This window comes from Lutra lutra, chromosome 16 (genome assembly GCF_902655055.1).
Source record: "Lutra lutra chromosome 16, mLutLut1.2, whole genome shotgun sequence".
NCBI classification, from domain to species: domain Eukaryota; kingdom Metazoa; phylum Chordata; class Mammalia; order Carnivora; family Mustelidae; genus Lutra; species Lutra lutra.
This window is the reverse complement of record NC_062293.1, coordinates 11,774,653-11,786,910: the sequence shown is the minus strand read 5'-3', so window position 1 is coordinate 11,786,910 and position 12,258 is coordinate 11,774,653. Positions and strand designations below refer to the sequence as shown.

The following is a 12,258-nucleotide window of genomic DNA, read 5'->3' as shown; positions in this document are numbered from 1 at the left end:
AGACTTCCAGCCTCCTGAACTGGGAGAAATAAATTTCTGTTGTTTATAAGCTAGCCAGGCTGTGGTATTTTGTTCGAGCAGTGTAAGCTAAGACAAGAATCTTTCCATTTGGGTCCAGAATAATTTTCCTCTGACCTTTTCCAATGTAAATTCACTTAAGTGGTTCCTTAAAAAAGAGTCATCATAAATCTAACGTGTAAAATGTAGGACCTACTCCCAAAGTCTCAGAGAGGTGATCTTGGCCATCTCCTTGTCCACCAATAAAAGAAAGTACACACGCATGCACACACACACACACACTCACACACTGCTGTCCAGACCACAGCCTCCTGGTTCCCTAGAATCCGGACTTCTCCACAACTAACTCCTGAGGTCACAAATAAAAGCTGCAAGAAAGCGGTCGTCCTTGGCTTCTCTGACCCCACAACGAGCCTAGTGTTGCCCTTCACAGAGTCCCGCTGGCTGAGATAGGACATCAGGCACTGCTGAGAATCCAGACGGTCACTACAAGCCCGTCAGAAGCAAGAGTGTCCAGAGCCCATCCACCCACGCTCACGGTTTCCCCTCATGTGAAGTGGCTGTCACTCTCCATAAGGTGTCAGAGAGCAGAATGTTCCTATAAATCAGAGAGGGCTTCCTGGCGACCAACCTATTGTATCCTTTGTTGTGCAAAGACGTAACAGGGTCCCAACCACCCTACTCTGTTCTCCAGCAGGGTTCCTGTCCTGTCCTGTCCCGTCCTGTCCACTGCCACCAAGCACAGTCTGTAGGCCCGAGTCCTACATGCCTTGCTAGCTGTGTCCAGCCCCCAAAAGTCCTCACTTCTGTTACATTCTCAACAACCACTGAACAACCACTCAACAACCTTTCCCAAGTATTCCAGAACCTCGCTCTGGAAAGAGAACTGCTGGATGGCCAACACCATCTGACTCCAGTCAACAATAGACACACAACGGATCCCCAGCTAACTGCATGTCCTCCTGCTCCCGTGTCCCTTCCCCTTCTGACACCCCGTCTGCCTCAAGAACACCCTCGCGCCCTTCAAAAGCCAGCTGAACCACCACAGAACCTTCCAGAACCCTTTCACGATACTGCACCCAGGATACAGTGAATGTGCCTGCATAGGCACTTCCTCTACCTCCTAGTGTCTGTCATGGCACCTGTGATGAGGCACGGGATTGGTGTACATGGCTGTCTCCCCCTACTAGACTAGAAGCCACTTGTAGGCAGGGATCAGGTCCCAAATGTCTCTGCCATCCCAGCATCTAACGATGTCTGAAACACAGAAGATCCTCCGTGTGCGTGTGCTACGTGGAGGCATATACATATATATATGCTTTCCAAGCAATTTTAGGGGTTTTTTTTATTCATTTATTTGACAGAGAGAGAGAGAGAAAGCACACAAGCAAGGGGGAGAGGCAAGCAGAAAGAAAGGGAGAAGCAAGCCCCCTGCTGAGCAAGGAGTTCAAAGCCGGGCTTGATCCCAAGGACTCCCAGATCGTGACTCAAGCCAAAAGCCCAACCAACCAAGCCACACAGATACCCCTCCCCAAGCAATTCTAAATCTGTCCAACCCTTCTTAAGATCCCTCCTCCTTGTAGTCCTTGCCCAGGCCCAAAAGTCTCCCTAAGTTGAACAGAAAAACACTTTAGAGGCCTGGAGGAACATTTTGTCTACCTCACCCCTAGTTGGCCAGAGCTGCCAGGACACAGAAGATAGGCTGGAATCAGAAAAGAGCCCTGTGGGTGTCGGGGGCCACATCAGGCTGCCTAGCCACACTCTTCTGTCCACTGTGTGTCATTGGCTCACTGCCCCCAGGCAAAGTTCCTGGACTGTAGACTTTCTACCTCTTTCTTTCTGCCACATCTTTTTCTTTTTTCTTTCTTTCTTTTCTTTTTTTTTTTTTTTTTTTTTTTTTTTTTTTTTTTTTTTTTTTTGAGAGAGAGAGAGAGACAGAGGTGGCGAGGGGCAGAGGGAGAGGGAGAATCTTCAGCAGGCTCCACACCCAGCACAGAGCCTGATGCAAAACTCGATCTCACGACCCTGAGATCATGACCTGAGCTGAAACCAAGAGTCAGCAACTTAACTAACTGAGCCACCCAGGCACCCCTCTTTGCGCCACATCTTAAGCAAGCCCAGCAGCCCTCCCTGGTGGGGTGCCAGTCACCACATCCTGCAACAGAAATCAGAAGTGGGTAGCAGCAGTGGCTGGCGGGCCTGTCTACCTGAGAGGTGCTCTGGGCCTGAGATGGGGACACGGCAGTCGAGGAGAAAGAAGCAACCTCTGACCAGTAACCTTTCTCCCCGTCCTTGATAAGCCTGTCACTTTCTAGGCAGCTAGAGTTGTGGTGAACACAGGAGGACTTGGGTGAACTCTGTAAGCTCCGGGAAAAGAAGACATCCCATCTTTCCTCTCCTTCCCATCAGGCTGGTCTCTTGACCTTGATTTTGAGCTTGAATCTGACCACATCACTCACCTGCTCCAAACTCCTCAGTGGCTTCTTCTGGGGGAAATCAGGCCACCTCTGAAAGGCACAGGAGATGGTTATGATCCGTTGTGGCCTCCCTGTCCAGCCTCACACTCTCCTGGTATAATAAATTCAGCAATAGCAAACAACCTGCCTCCAACACCAGACTGGCTCTGGCCTCTGCTCTGGCAAACGCCACCCCCACCCCCTGCGGCTTCCCTACTGCACTTCTTGGGCAGAAATCCCTTCAGTCTCAGCCTCAAGGCTCTCTCGACTTGGGGTGCCTCACACAGGATTGGAGACTCCGACCCACTGCAGGCAGCACACTTCATGTTTTTGCTGTCCTAGTGAGACCAGTTTCACCAAATTGCACCAGTTCTTCCAGTCCTGGTCCTCAACAACCCGTTCCCTTACGTGTAAAATTGGGGGAAATAATGGGACCTCATAGTATTGGTAAGAGGGCTAATCTCGGGAAACAGCAGTAGGTAGCTGGGTTAGGGAGCCAGGGGAAGGAAGAAGGGCAACACATTGGGCATTCACGTGCAGGTCAACCTGTGGATCACCGGAGTTGGTGGGAACCGCTGGGGGAAAGGGCGCAGAACAGCCTGGAACAGTCCGGCCTGAGCTCATGGGAAGCTCTTCACCCTCCGACTTTCCGCCCAAGCACAGCTGACTCAAGACCAGCGGGCAGCTTGCAAACCTGAACAGATAATGTTATTACAACACACGCCAGTTTGAAGACCACAGGGATGCCCTCCACTCCGGCCACACGCCCCGCGCCTCGCCAGCATCTCCGCAGACACTTCCCAGAGTTGGGACCCCGCGCACCTCCCGGGGCCCAGGGCACCGGACCGCGCTCACCTTCTGCAGAAATGCCATCCTCGGCCTGTACTGTTGGCCTTGGTCATCCTGGACCCTGGATGAAGGCACCACCAGAAGCCGAGCGGAGCGCAGGAGAGCAAGCCCCCGGCCAAGGCGCCCGCGTGCCGCGCACACGCCCCGGCGTCCCGGGGGAGGAGGGCGGCGGGAGCGCGGGGCCGGACCGCTGCTGCCGGCGGCGCCCCCTTTACTCTGCCTCGGCCCCCGCCCCTGGAAAGCCGCTGGAATCCGCGCCAGCCAATCAGCGCGCCGCGCCGCGGGCTCATTAGCATGCCCTGCGCTGGCGCCCACCTGCCGCCAGGGGGCGGTGTCTGGTCCTGGAGGGACCCCGCGGAGCCTCGGGTGGTGACACCTGCGTGTTCGGGGCGCCGCGAGTGGGAGCCTCTGTCGCAGAGAGCGAGCCTTGGAACGCATCCCTGAAACCTGGGGAAGTGAAGACAGTATACCGCGGAGTCTGGATCCCTGGCTAGGCTGCCACCGAGTCACTGCGTGGCCCTTAGCAACTTGCTTCATCTTTCTGAGCATCAGTTCCTTATCTAATCGGAGAAAATCGACTGAGCGGTGAGAAGTGACTCCTGTCTGTCAAGGGCTTTGAGGTCAGACGGAAGAGCCGAGTTAATTGGCAATGAAGTGTGATGCTCACCTGCCGGTCGGCTGGCCGTGAACCCTGGATTTCCCCCAGCTTTAGCATCTCAAGCAAGTTATGGAAATTTGGGGGGGCTTCGTTTTCTCCATCTGATCAGTGAGGCTAGGGCATCCTCCTCTTTGTGTTTCTTTTGCGGGGGAGGGGGCACTGGGTTTTAAGATTACTGAGCTGATGCATGTAAAAGCACTTAGAATAGTGACTGACAGGTGGTGAGTATCAGGTAAACCATAGTTTCTCTCCTATCTCTTGGGACACTTAAAAATTACCATGCCTGGGGCACCTGGGTGGCTCAGTTGGTTAAGTGACTGACTTCGGCTCAGGTCATGATCCTGGAGTCCCAGGATCGAGTCCTGCATCGGGCTCCCTGCTGGGCAGGGAGTCTGCTTCTCCCACTGACCTTACTTCACTCATTCTCTCTCTCTCTCTCTCTCTCTCTCTCCCTCTCAAATAAATAAATCTAAAAAAAAAATTTAAAAAAATTACCATGCCTAGTGGCTCCCTTGTGTACATAGAGATATAGGTAGTCTCACTATAGTGTGAGAACTCTTGTAGAAAATGGAGGTAAGGGTATATACAGACTCTGGAATCCGATCACTTGGGCTCTAGTCTCTACTCTGGCTGTGTGTCTCTGGGTAAAACACTTAACCCCTCTGTGTTTCAGTTTCTGCAAAATGGGGACGGTGTAAGACTGCCTGCCTCATACAGCTATTAAAGGGAGATGAAGGAGTAAACAAATGAATAGACATCACTTGTTACTATTATTAATAGTAATGATATTAAAGAGAGTGTAATAGTAAACACAAAACTTGAAATTAGGCTCAATTGGCAGTTACTTCCTTTCCTTTGTCAGTTTCTTCATCTGTAAAGGGACGGGCTAGAACTAACCAATCTCTGACAGGATGAGACCTTCCAGGTCCAAGACTCAGGATCCTCAGGGTCAAGAACATGTCTGTGTTTCATTTCTAGAGCCCAGAAGCAGGAGAGTGGCCCATGAAACTGCTGTCACAGAGGACAGGCAGGCATTTGCCATAAGAGCCACAATCAGAGACCATCTCTGCAGATAATCTCATTCCCATCCTGGTGGAAGAACCAAGTTCCTCCCACGCTATCCAGATATCTTAGTTCTGACTTAAAGTGCTGGAAAACGGTTCCAGAAACCAAATTCTGAAGTCCGGTTGACTCACAGGGAAATGACTTGACAAAAAGCCATGAGCTATAGCTCCCAGCCCCAGCGAGGCCACTGCATTGGTGCATGACAGACAGCCAGGAAAGCACTCATTTCATCCAGGTTTTCAAATTTATTGGAATGGGTTTTAGCGAAGTAATTATAGAATCCTTTTCAATGTTTCTCCACTCCATTTTGTTGATTTGGGCTCCCTTTTTTTTCTTGATTAGGTTAGATCACAATTTATCTATGATTTATCTATTATAGTGAGATATTGTGTGTGTGTGTGTGTGTGTGTGTGTGTGTGTGTGTTTACTTGAGAACTGGGTTTTATTTAAAAGTTATTTAAAAGTTAAAACTTTAAGATCACCCAGTTTATGGATATTTATGATGTTTAGTTAGCAGATCAGAACTGCAAACTAGAAGAATCTTTACATCTGTAGAATGACCACCTGTGTCACTTGGCATCTCTTCTCCACTTGTGGTCTCAAAGTGACCATGTTTGGGTGATAAATTACATGATCACCCTAATTGTGTGTTAATTTACTCCTCTAACACTAATCTAATCAAGCCCCCTCATTTCCTAGATGTGGGAGACGTTATGGGGCATCAAAGAGAGAGAATAGGACCAGGACCCAAGAACTGGATTCTGAGCACAAATCTATTTCTGACCCATCTGGCGACTGCAGGTAAGACACATCACCTCTCGTAGCCTCAGTTCCTGGTCAAAGTCCTCATTGCTTCCCCAAGCTTGCTCTACAAAATGCTTCTCCAACGGTAATGTCCCCTGGGCATCTTATTGAAATGAAGAATCTTATTCAGCAAGTCAGTGTGAGGTTGAGACCCGGCATTTCTAATGGTTTCCTTCCAGTTGATGTCCTCCATCTGAGTAGCAAGTGTCCAAAAAGACTTGTTCCACAGACTCTAAATCAATATGACATTTTTTTTTAAATGCAGGGAAGGGACTATAGTGAAACACATTCAGAAATCCATACACCTCGTATATTTTAAAGGATTGCTGGGGTGCCTGGGTGGCAAAGTCGGTCAGGCAGCAGATTCTTGGTTTCAGCTCCGGTGGTGATCTCAGGGTCGTGATCTCAGGGTCTTGAGATCAAACTCCGGGTTGGGCTCCCAGCTCACCCCCCCTCAAATAAGTAAATAAATCTTTAAAAGAACAAAAAATAAGAAGATTGTTCAATGCAGGGCCTTTAACATACTTCCAAAGAGAATGACATTAGCCATTCAGAAGAAGAGTTTTTTTTCATAAAGACCGATTGTGAAGTGTTGTAACAGAGCGGGGAGGGCGACCAGTGTTCCCAGGCTTATACTCAGTCACTGTCCCAGATGAATAGAGGAAGGATCGTCTGCCACACTTGCATCTCATTGCAGGGAAAATGGTTTCACCCACACTCCTTCCACATCCCCCCTGCCTCTCCCATCCACCCCTACCCGGCTGGTATTTTGGACCATGTTACTTGACCCATCATGGTTAAGTGATCTGAGACAGTACCCGACCCAGTCCACCAGTCCGTAGACTGCCCAGCAAACTAGACCATGGCCGCATATAAAAGGATGACCTTGGGAACCAGATTAGCGCTCTTGGACAGAGCCCCATGAGCCAGCGAGCAGACTAGTAGACGTGGCCAGATCTGAAGAGACGCCCCCGGAAGGAATCAGGCCCACGAAGAAGAGGTAAAGCTATAGTTGAGCTGAAGTTACGAAGGAGACAAACTCAAAGCAGGCAGTAGGAGCCTGGGGTAGATCTGAGAACAGAAACAGCCCAGAGCAATGCAGAGAAACCCCCCCCCCCCCAGAGCTCCTAGAACTTGGAAGTGGAGGCCTTGGGTGGCTATTGTTGGGTCACAAAGAGGAAATAATATCATCCTTAGTTCTGGGTGGAGGTGATGGCTACGGATTAGGAGAGTAATAGAGACGCGCTACGGTTGTGCTTCAGCCAGACGTTTGTGGACCGGAGTGGGGAAAAAGTGAACTTTGCTTCTTCTCCTCCAGGAAGCCCTTGAGCAAATACGCAGTCAAGTTGTAACAATAGAAGGACTTTATTGCCATCCTATCTTCCTTCTGGCCAACCTCACCCTATACCCACCCTGGTCTTGACTCCGTATTTACTTTCTTTTCCTTGTCTCAATTTTAAATTTATAATTCACCATTTTACTTATGCATCTTCTGTATGCTGCACTGACTGAATTGTGAAAAGAGACAGGGTATAAATAAAGAGATCAAATAACTTAAGTGGATTCATGTCTGAATGACTGTGTCCCCTATTCCCCCTTAATTATCAGTGTAGGCATAGAGGTCGAATGTCTAGTTGCATGTCATAGGGTTCACCCAAAATGCATCCTATTAAAAATCAGAGTGACTGGGGGTGCCTGGGTGGCTCAGTGGGTTAAGCCTCTGCCTTCAGCTCAGGTCATGATCTCAGGGTCCTGGGATCGAGCCCCGCATCAGGCCCTCTGCTCGGCAGGGAGCCTGCTTCTCACCCCCGCCCTACCGCCTGCCTCTCTGCCTACTTGTGATCTCTCTCTCTCTGTGTCAAATAAACAAATAAAATGTTAAAAAAAAAAAATCAGAGTGACTGGATGACAACACTGATGACAGAGTGTTTTATGTTTTCAAACAAAGATGCCAAAGAATGACTGATACGTTAGAAAAACACACTTGTATCCAAAAATTCTCACCAGCCTGAGTGTAATGCGGGGCGCTTTCAAGAGCTGATCAAATGCCCACAGTAAATCAGCAACTCTGGGCTAAACTCCAACGTCAGGATTTCTAACTCCTATCAAAAGTCATCATAAGGGGCACTTGGGTGGCTCATTGGGTTAAAGCCTCTGCCTTCGGCTCAGGTCATGATCTCTGGGTCCCAGATCAAGCCCCGAGTCAAGTCGGGCTCTCTGCTCAGCAGGGAGCCTGCTTCCTCCTCTCTCTGCCTACTTGTGATCTCTGTCTGTCAAATAAATAAATAAAATCTTTAAAAAAAGAAGCCATCATAAGAACTAACCACATGAATTTCTTTTTGAAGAAATTATGATTTGATCCAAAAACCATTATCAATATATTGTCCAATCTGTTTGCCTGCTATGTACCCTAGGAGAGATTTCTTTCAAAGTATAGTACCAACAAAAATTTAGTCTTCCCTAAAAAATAAACAAACAAACAAACACCCACAGTGTTTCCTTTTCCCTGATCAAGAGAGATGTGTATCCTGTTTCCTTTCACATCCTGCCCAGCAGAACCCTCCCAGTCCGGCATTAGCCTCTTTTGGAGCAACAGGAATTAATGTTTCATTTTTTTCTCCATTCTGTTTTCCCATTTGAGTTCATATACTATTGGTTTTATTGTGTGGGCTTTTTTTCTTTTGGTAAACCACAACCACTTTTTTTGAAGTAACTTGGGGTATAAATAAATTATCTATGAAATGATGAGTGGGAGGCGGCTTGATGAACAGCACCAGGCGGAGGAGAAAGGAAAAAATGAGCTCTCTGAACACTCATCAAGATAAGTAACTCTATCGAAATCAAACCCACATTGTCTCCTTTTAGTGCATGATACCTGCTAGAGGGAGAACAGTGCGGTGAAATGTATTTGACTTTGATAAACATCTTGCCGTCCTTATAAGATCATTGATCAGAGTCCTTCTGTCCATCTGAATGGATCAGCTTAGCTTGAAAGTAGAAGGATGTCTCATTCTGCAAGCCTGGATCTCCTCTCTCCTCCCAGCACCTCCATCACCTCCAGGTGAGATGGGTGAGGAAGGGAGACAGGGAGGAGGGAGGGATGTGGATGGAGCTTAAGGGATTTCAGAATAACCTGACCTAGGTGAGACCTCCTAGTCATTCCCAGTCTGCCATCCTATAATTAGGAAAGTCTCCCTTCCATCCTTTCCATCTTAAGGAGTGGAGTTCCCACAGTGGGTCCAGGGAGAAAATTTCCCGGAAACACTTGCTCGAAATTGTCAAAGGCAAATATGACAATACTGTCTCATCTTCTGAACCTCCTCCCCATGAAACACCATAGTGTGCCTCCCTAAACCAGAGTCAGGTTTAGCAGGGTTCTGCTAAATAACATCAATGTCCGTGCTTTTACGCACCACTTTTTTCCCCGCTCTCAATAGGCACACTCACTACTGAAAGTTTAGGAAGAGAAAAAAGCAAATTTTTAAAAATTTAATACTGTCTAATATGGGAAAAGAGGTGAGCATATCTTGAAATGAAAAGGGATGTACCAGGAGGCAGGAAATGTGGATTCTGGTCCCAAGGCTGTAAGAGTTAGCTGGGTTGGCCCTGGGGCAAGTGACATATTCTTGATTTTTTTTCATTTATAAAAGGAAAAGTTTGGGCCAGGCACACCCACCGTCCTAGCATCCCCAGGTCACAGAACAAATCAGGCAGATGCTATGGCCTGACTGTCTGGGTTTAGGCTCCCAGGCTTATCCTATACGAATGGTTTGAGCCAAGGCAAATTTCGTAGGCTATCTGTGTTTCATTGTCACCAACTATAAATGAAGACCGCGGTAACAGGTCTCATGTCCTGATGGTTCAGTGAACTCTGGCTTCTGTTGTTATCTTCAATATGATCTAGTCTGCCTGTCCAGCTATAGCTAATGTCACACAAGACCTCTCTTCTGAGAGACACATGCCCTATGTTGACTTCACCTTAAACGCCCCCCCCTCATGTTATTTGGAAACCACAGCTTTGTGATGTCCCAAAGTAAGTGAATAATCCCCATGCATCTCAAACCTGGGCCTCCTTGACTGCTCCCTATCTCAGCAAGTAAGACGAACGCCCACCCACTTGCTCATCCCCTAAGCTGGGGGTCCACCAGATAGCTCTTGGTCCCTTACTCCCAAGATCTGATCAATCAAGTTATGTTGACTGTCTCCTTGGTGTTTCTTTTAACATCAACTTCTACCATCTCCCCTGCCACCAGCTAAGTCCAAGTTACCAGAATCTCTTACTTGGGCAATGACAATGGGGCCTAATCGGGTCCCATTCATTCCTGCTCCCACACCTACTTCTAGCTTCCAATTCTTTCTGCTCATGGTGACCAGAGAAATTATTTTTAATATTGGGCATTTCACCTTTCTGCTTTGAGTTCATGAGTTGGGCACCGTAGCTCTTAGGATGCAGCCTATTGTAATGACTGCTATATGACCCTGAGACCCATCCCATATCCCTCTCTTTCGTCTTTATGACCCTGCCACACTGGCCCCCTTTCCATTTCTGGAAAACCCAAGCCTCTTTCTGCCACAGGGCTGTCACATGTAGCCAACATTCTTCCTCACTTACCTTTTACCTGGCCAGCTTCTCCTCTTTGAGGTTCTAGCCAATATTGTGACTTCCTCAGGCAAAAATCTCCCCTGACTCCTCTCCCCAAGACTGGGGTAGATCCTTCCATCATGCCTCTTCTGGGTCTATTTTTGTTAAATGCAATTTTTTTTTTTACTCATTCAAGGAAAAGATAGGATTTTTATACCCCCATTCATGGAGCTTTGGTCACAATAGCCCAGAGGTGGAGGTAGCCCATATGTCCGTCCAGAGATGAACAGATGAATGAAATGTGGTCTACGCACACAGCCCCATATTATTCGGCTTTTGAAGGGAAGAAAATTTTGACACATGCTACAGTACAGTCGGTAATTATGTGCTTCCCTCCATGCTGTCTGTCTCTGTCTGTCTGTCTTCCTAACTGGACTGTCAGGCCCCCTGAGGACGGGGCTTGCTGCTGCTGCTGCTGCTGCTGCTGCTGCTTCTTCTTCTTCTTCTTCTTCTTTTTAAGATTTTATTTATTTATTTGACATAGTGAGAGAGGGAACACAAGCAGGGGGAGTGGGAGAGGGAGAAGCAGGGAGCCCGATGCGGGGCTCAATCCCAGGACCCTGAGATCATGACCCGAGCCGAAGGCAGATGCTTAACCAACTGACCCACCCAGGCATCTCAGTACATAACTTCTACTGCATTGCAAATCCCCCTGTAAGCTTGTTATAAATGTCTGTGGAGGGAAAACACAAGAGACGTGCAGTAGCTCAACGGTAGGAAAGGTTTCTTCTTGCTGCCTGAAGTTTTCTTCCTCCACTGTGGCTCTATGAGAAAGCTACAGTTATGATCCCCATTTTACAGGTGAGAAAACTGAGTCAAAGAGACTTTGAATAGCTAGCTTAGGTCAGGTAGCCTTGAGCAGTAAGTAGCAGAACTGAGATTCCCCCCCCCCCCCCAGGCAGGATGGTTCTAGAGGGAACCCTCCACAGGCTGCCCTGGGCTGCTTCGGCCCAGGTAAACACCAGCTTGATGACCCTAGGGGATACAGGTTACCAACGTCTCCCTGCCTCTGGGGTTTCAGCGTCCCTAGTGTTCCCATGACAGGCACAGACTCGGTCTTCTGGACCTTCAGCCTCTCCTTCTGCTTCTAGAAGACAATAGATGGGGAGGAACAGATGGGGGAGACCCAGACAGTGTGTCTGTCCTACCGTGACTTTCTGAAGCACGGGGCTTTCCAGAGTTCCTCCCAGCTGCCTTCTGCCTCTGGCTTTCCCAGGGAAGCCTCCTTCTAGAAGGGCGCAGGAAGATGACTGATCTTGGAAAAGCAAAGGAAATGAAAGTGGGGGCACCTGTGAGGATTCTGACATCCAAAGTTTTCCCTTTCTGAATTTAGACAGGCTGTTCCAAATCCCACTCCCCTCCCTCTTACTTCTCCCTGCTACCACAGGTCTAAACTCAGCTTCTCTATCTCTCTCCCTATCCTCTGCTTTTCTCCCTCCTTGCTGGCTTTCTCCTTCCCCAGTAACACGAGTCGTCACCTCTGCCTTGGAAACAGTAGCTCTGTCTTTTGCATCCCCTGTCTCTCTTCCGTGGCCAGGCAGCTCTGCTAGGTTCAAAGCCAAGGCTGCTCTACAGACAAACTTTTTTTTTTTTTTTTTTAATTCAAAGCCTGAGAATTTATCTTCCTCAAGGATGGCTAGCATGCTAGCATCCCTTCTTCCAAAACCCTCTGTGACTCCCTGTTGCCTCGCACATAAGGACCGCAGCCCTCATCCTGGCATTCCAAGGACGCTCCCCAAGACCCTGTTCTATGGTCAGTTCAGGTG

General features: G+C 48.4%; 1 protein-coding gene across 2 annotated transcripts in view; it reads right to left on the bottom strand.

Annotated features, from left to right (window-relative positions):
* Nucleotides 1–3,497, bottom strand: part of RGS9 (regulator of G protein signaling 9) — a 99,278-nt gene extending 95,781 nt beyond the window's left edge. Inside the window, exons 1-2 of one of the 2 annotated variants that reach the window (XR_007123461.1) lie at nucleotides 3,330–3,497; nucleotides 2,050–3,168 (exon numbers count right to left, since the gene is read on the bottom strand). Coding sequence is in view for 1 of the 2 variants with exons in the window: in XM_047708088.1 (XP_047564044.1) it covers nucleotides 3,330–3,347 (18 nt within the window). In the remaining variant the exon portion in view is untranslated. Of the gene's footprint in view, nucleotides 1–2,049; nucleotides 3,169–3,329 lie in introns of those variants that run through there. The other variant, XM_047708088.1, reaches the window with a different exon arrangement.
* Between the last annotated feature and the right edge of the window lie 8,761 nt (nucleotides 3,498–12,258).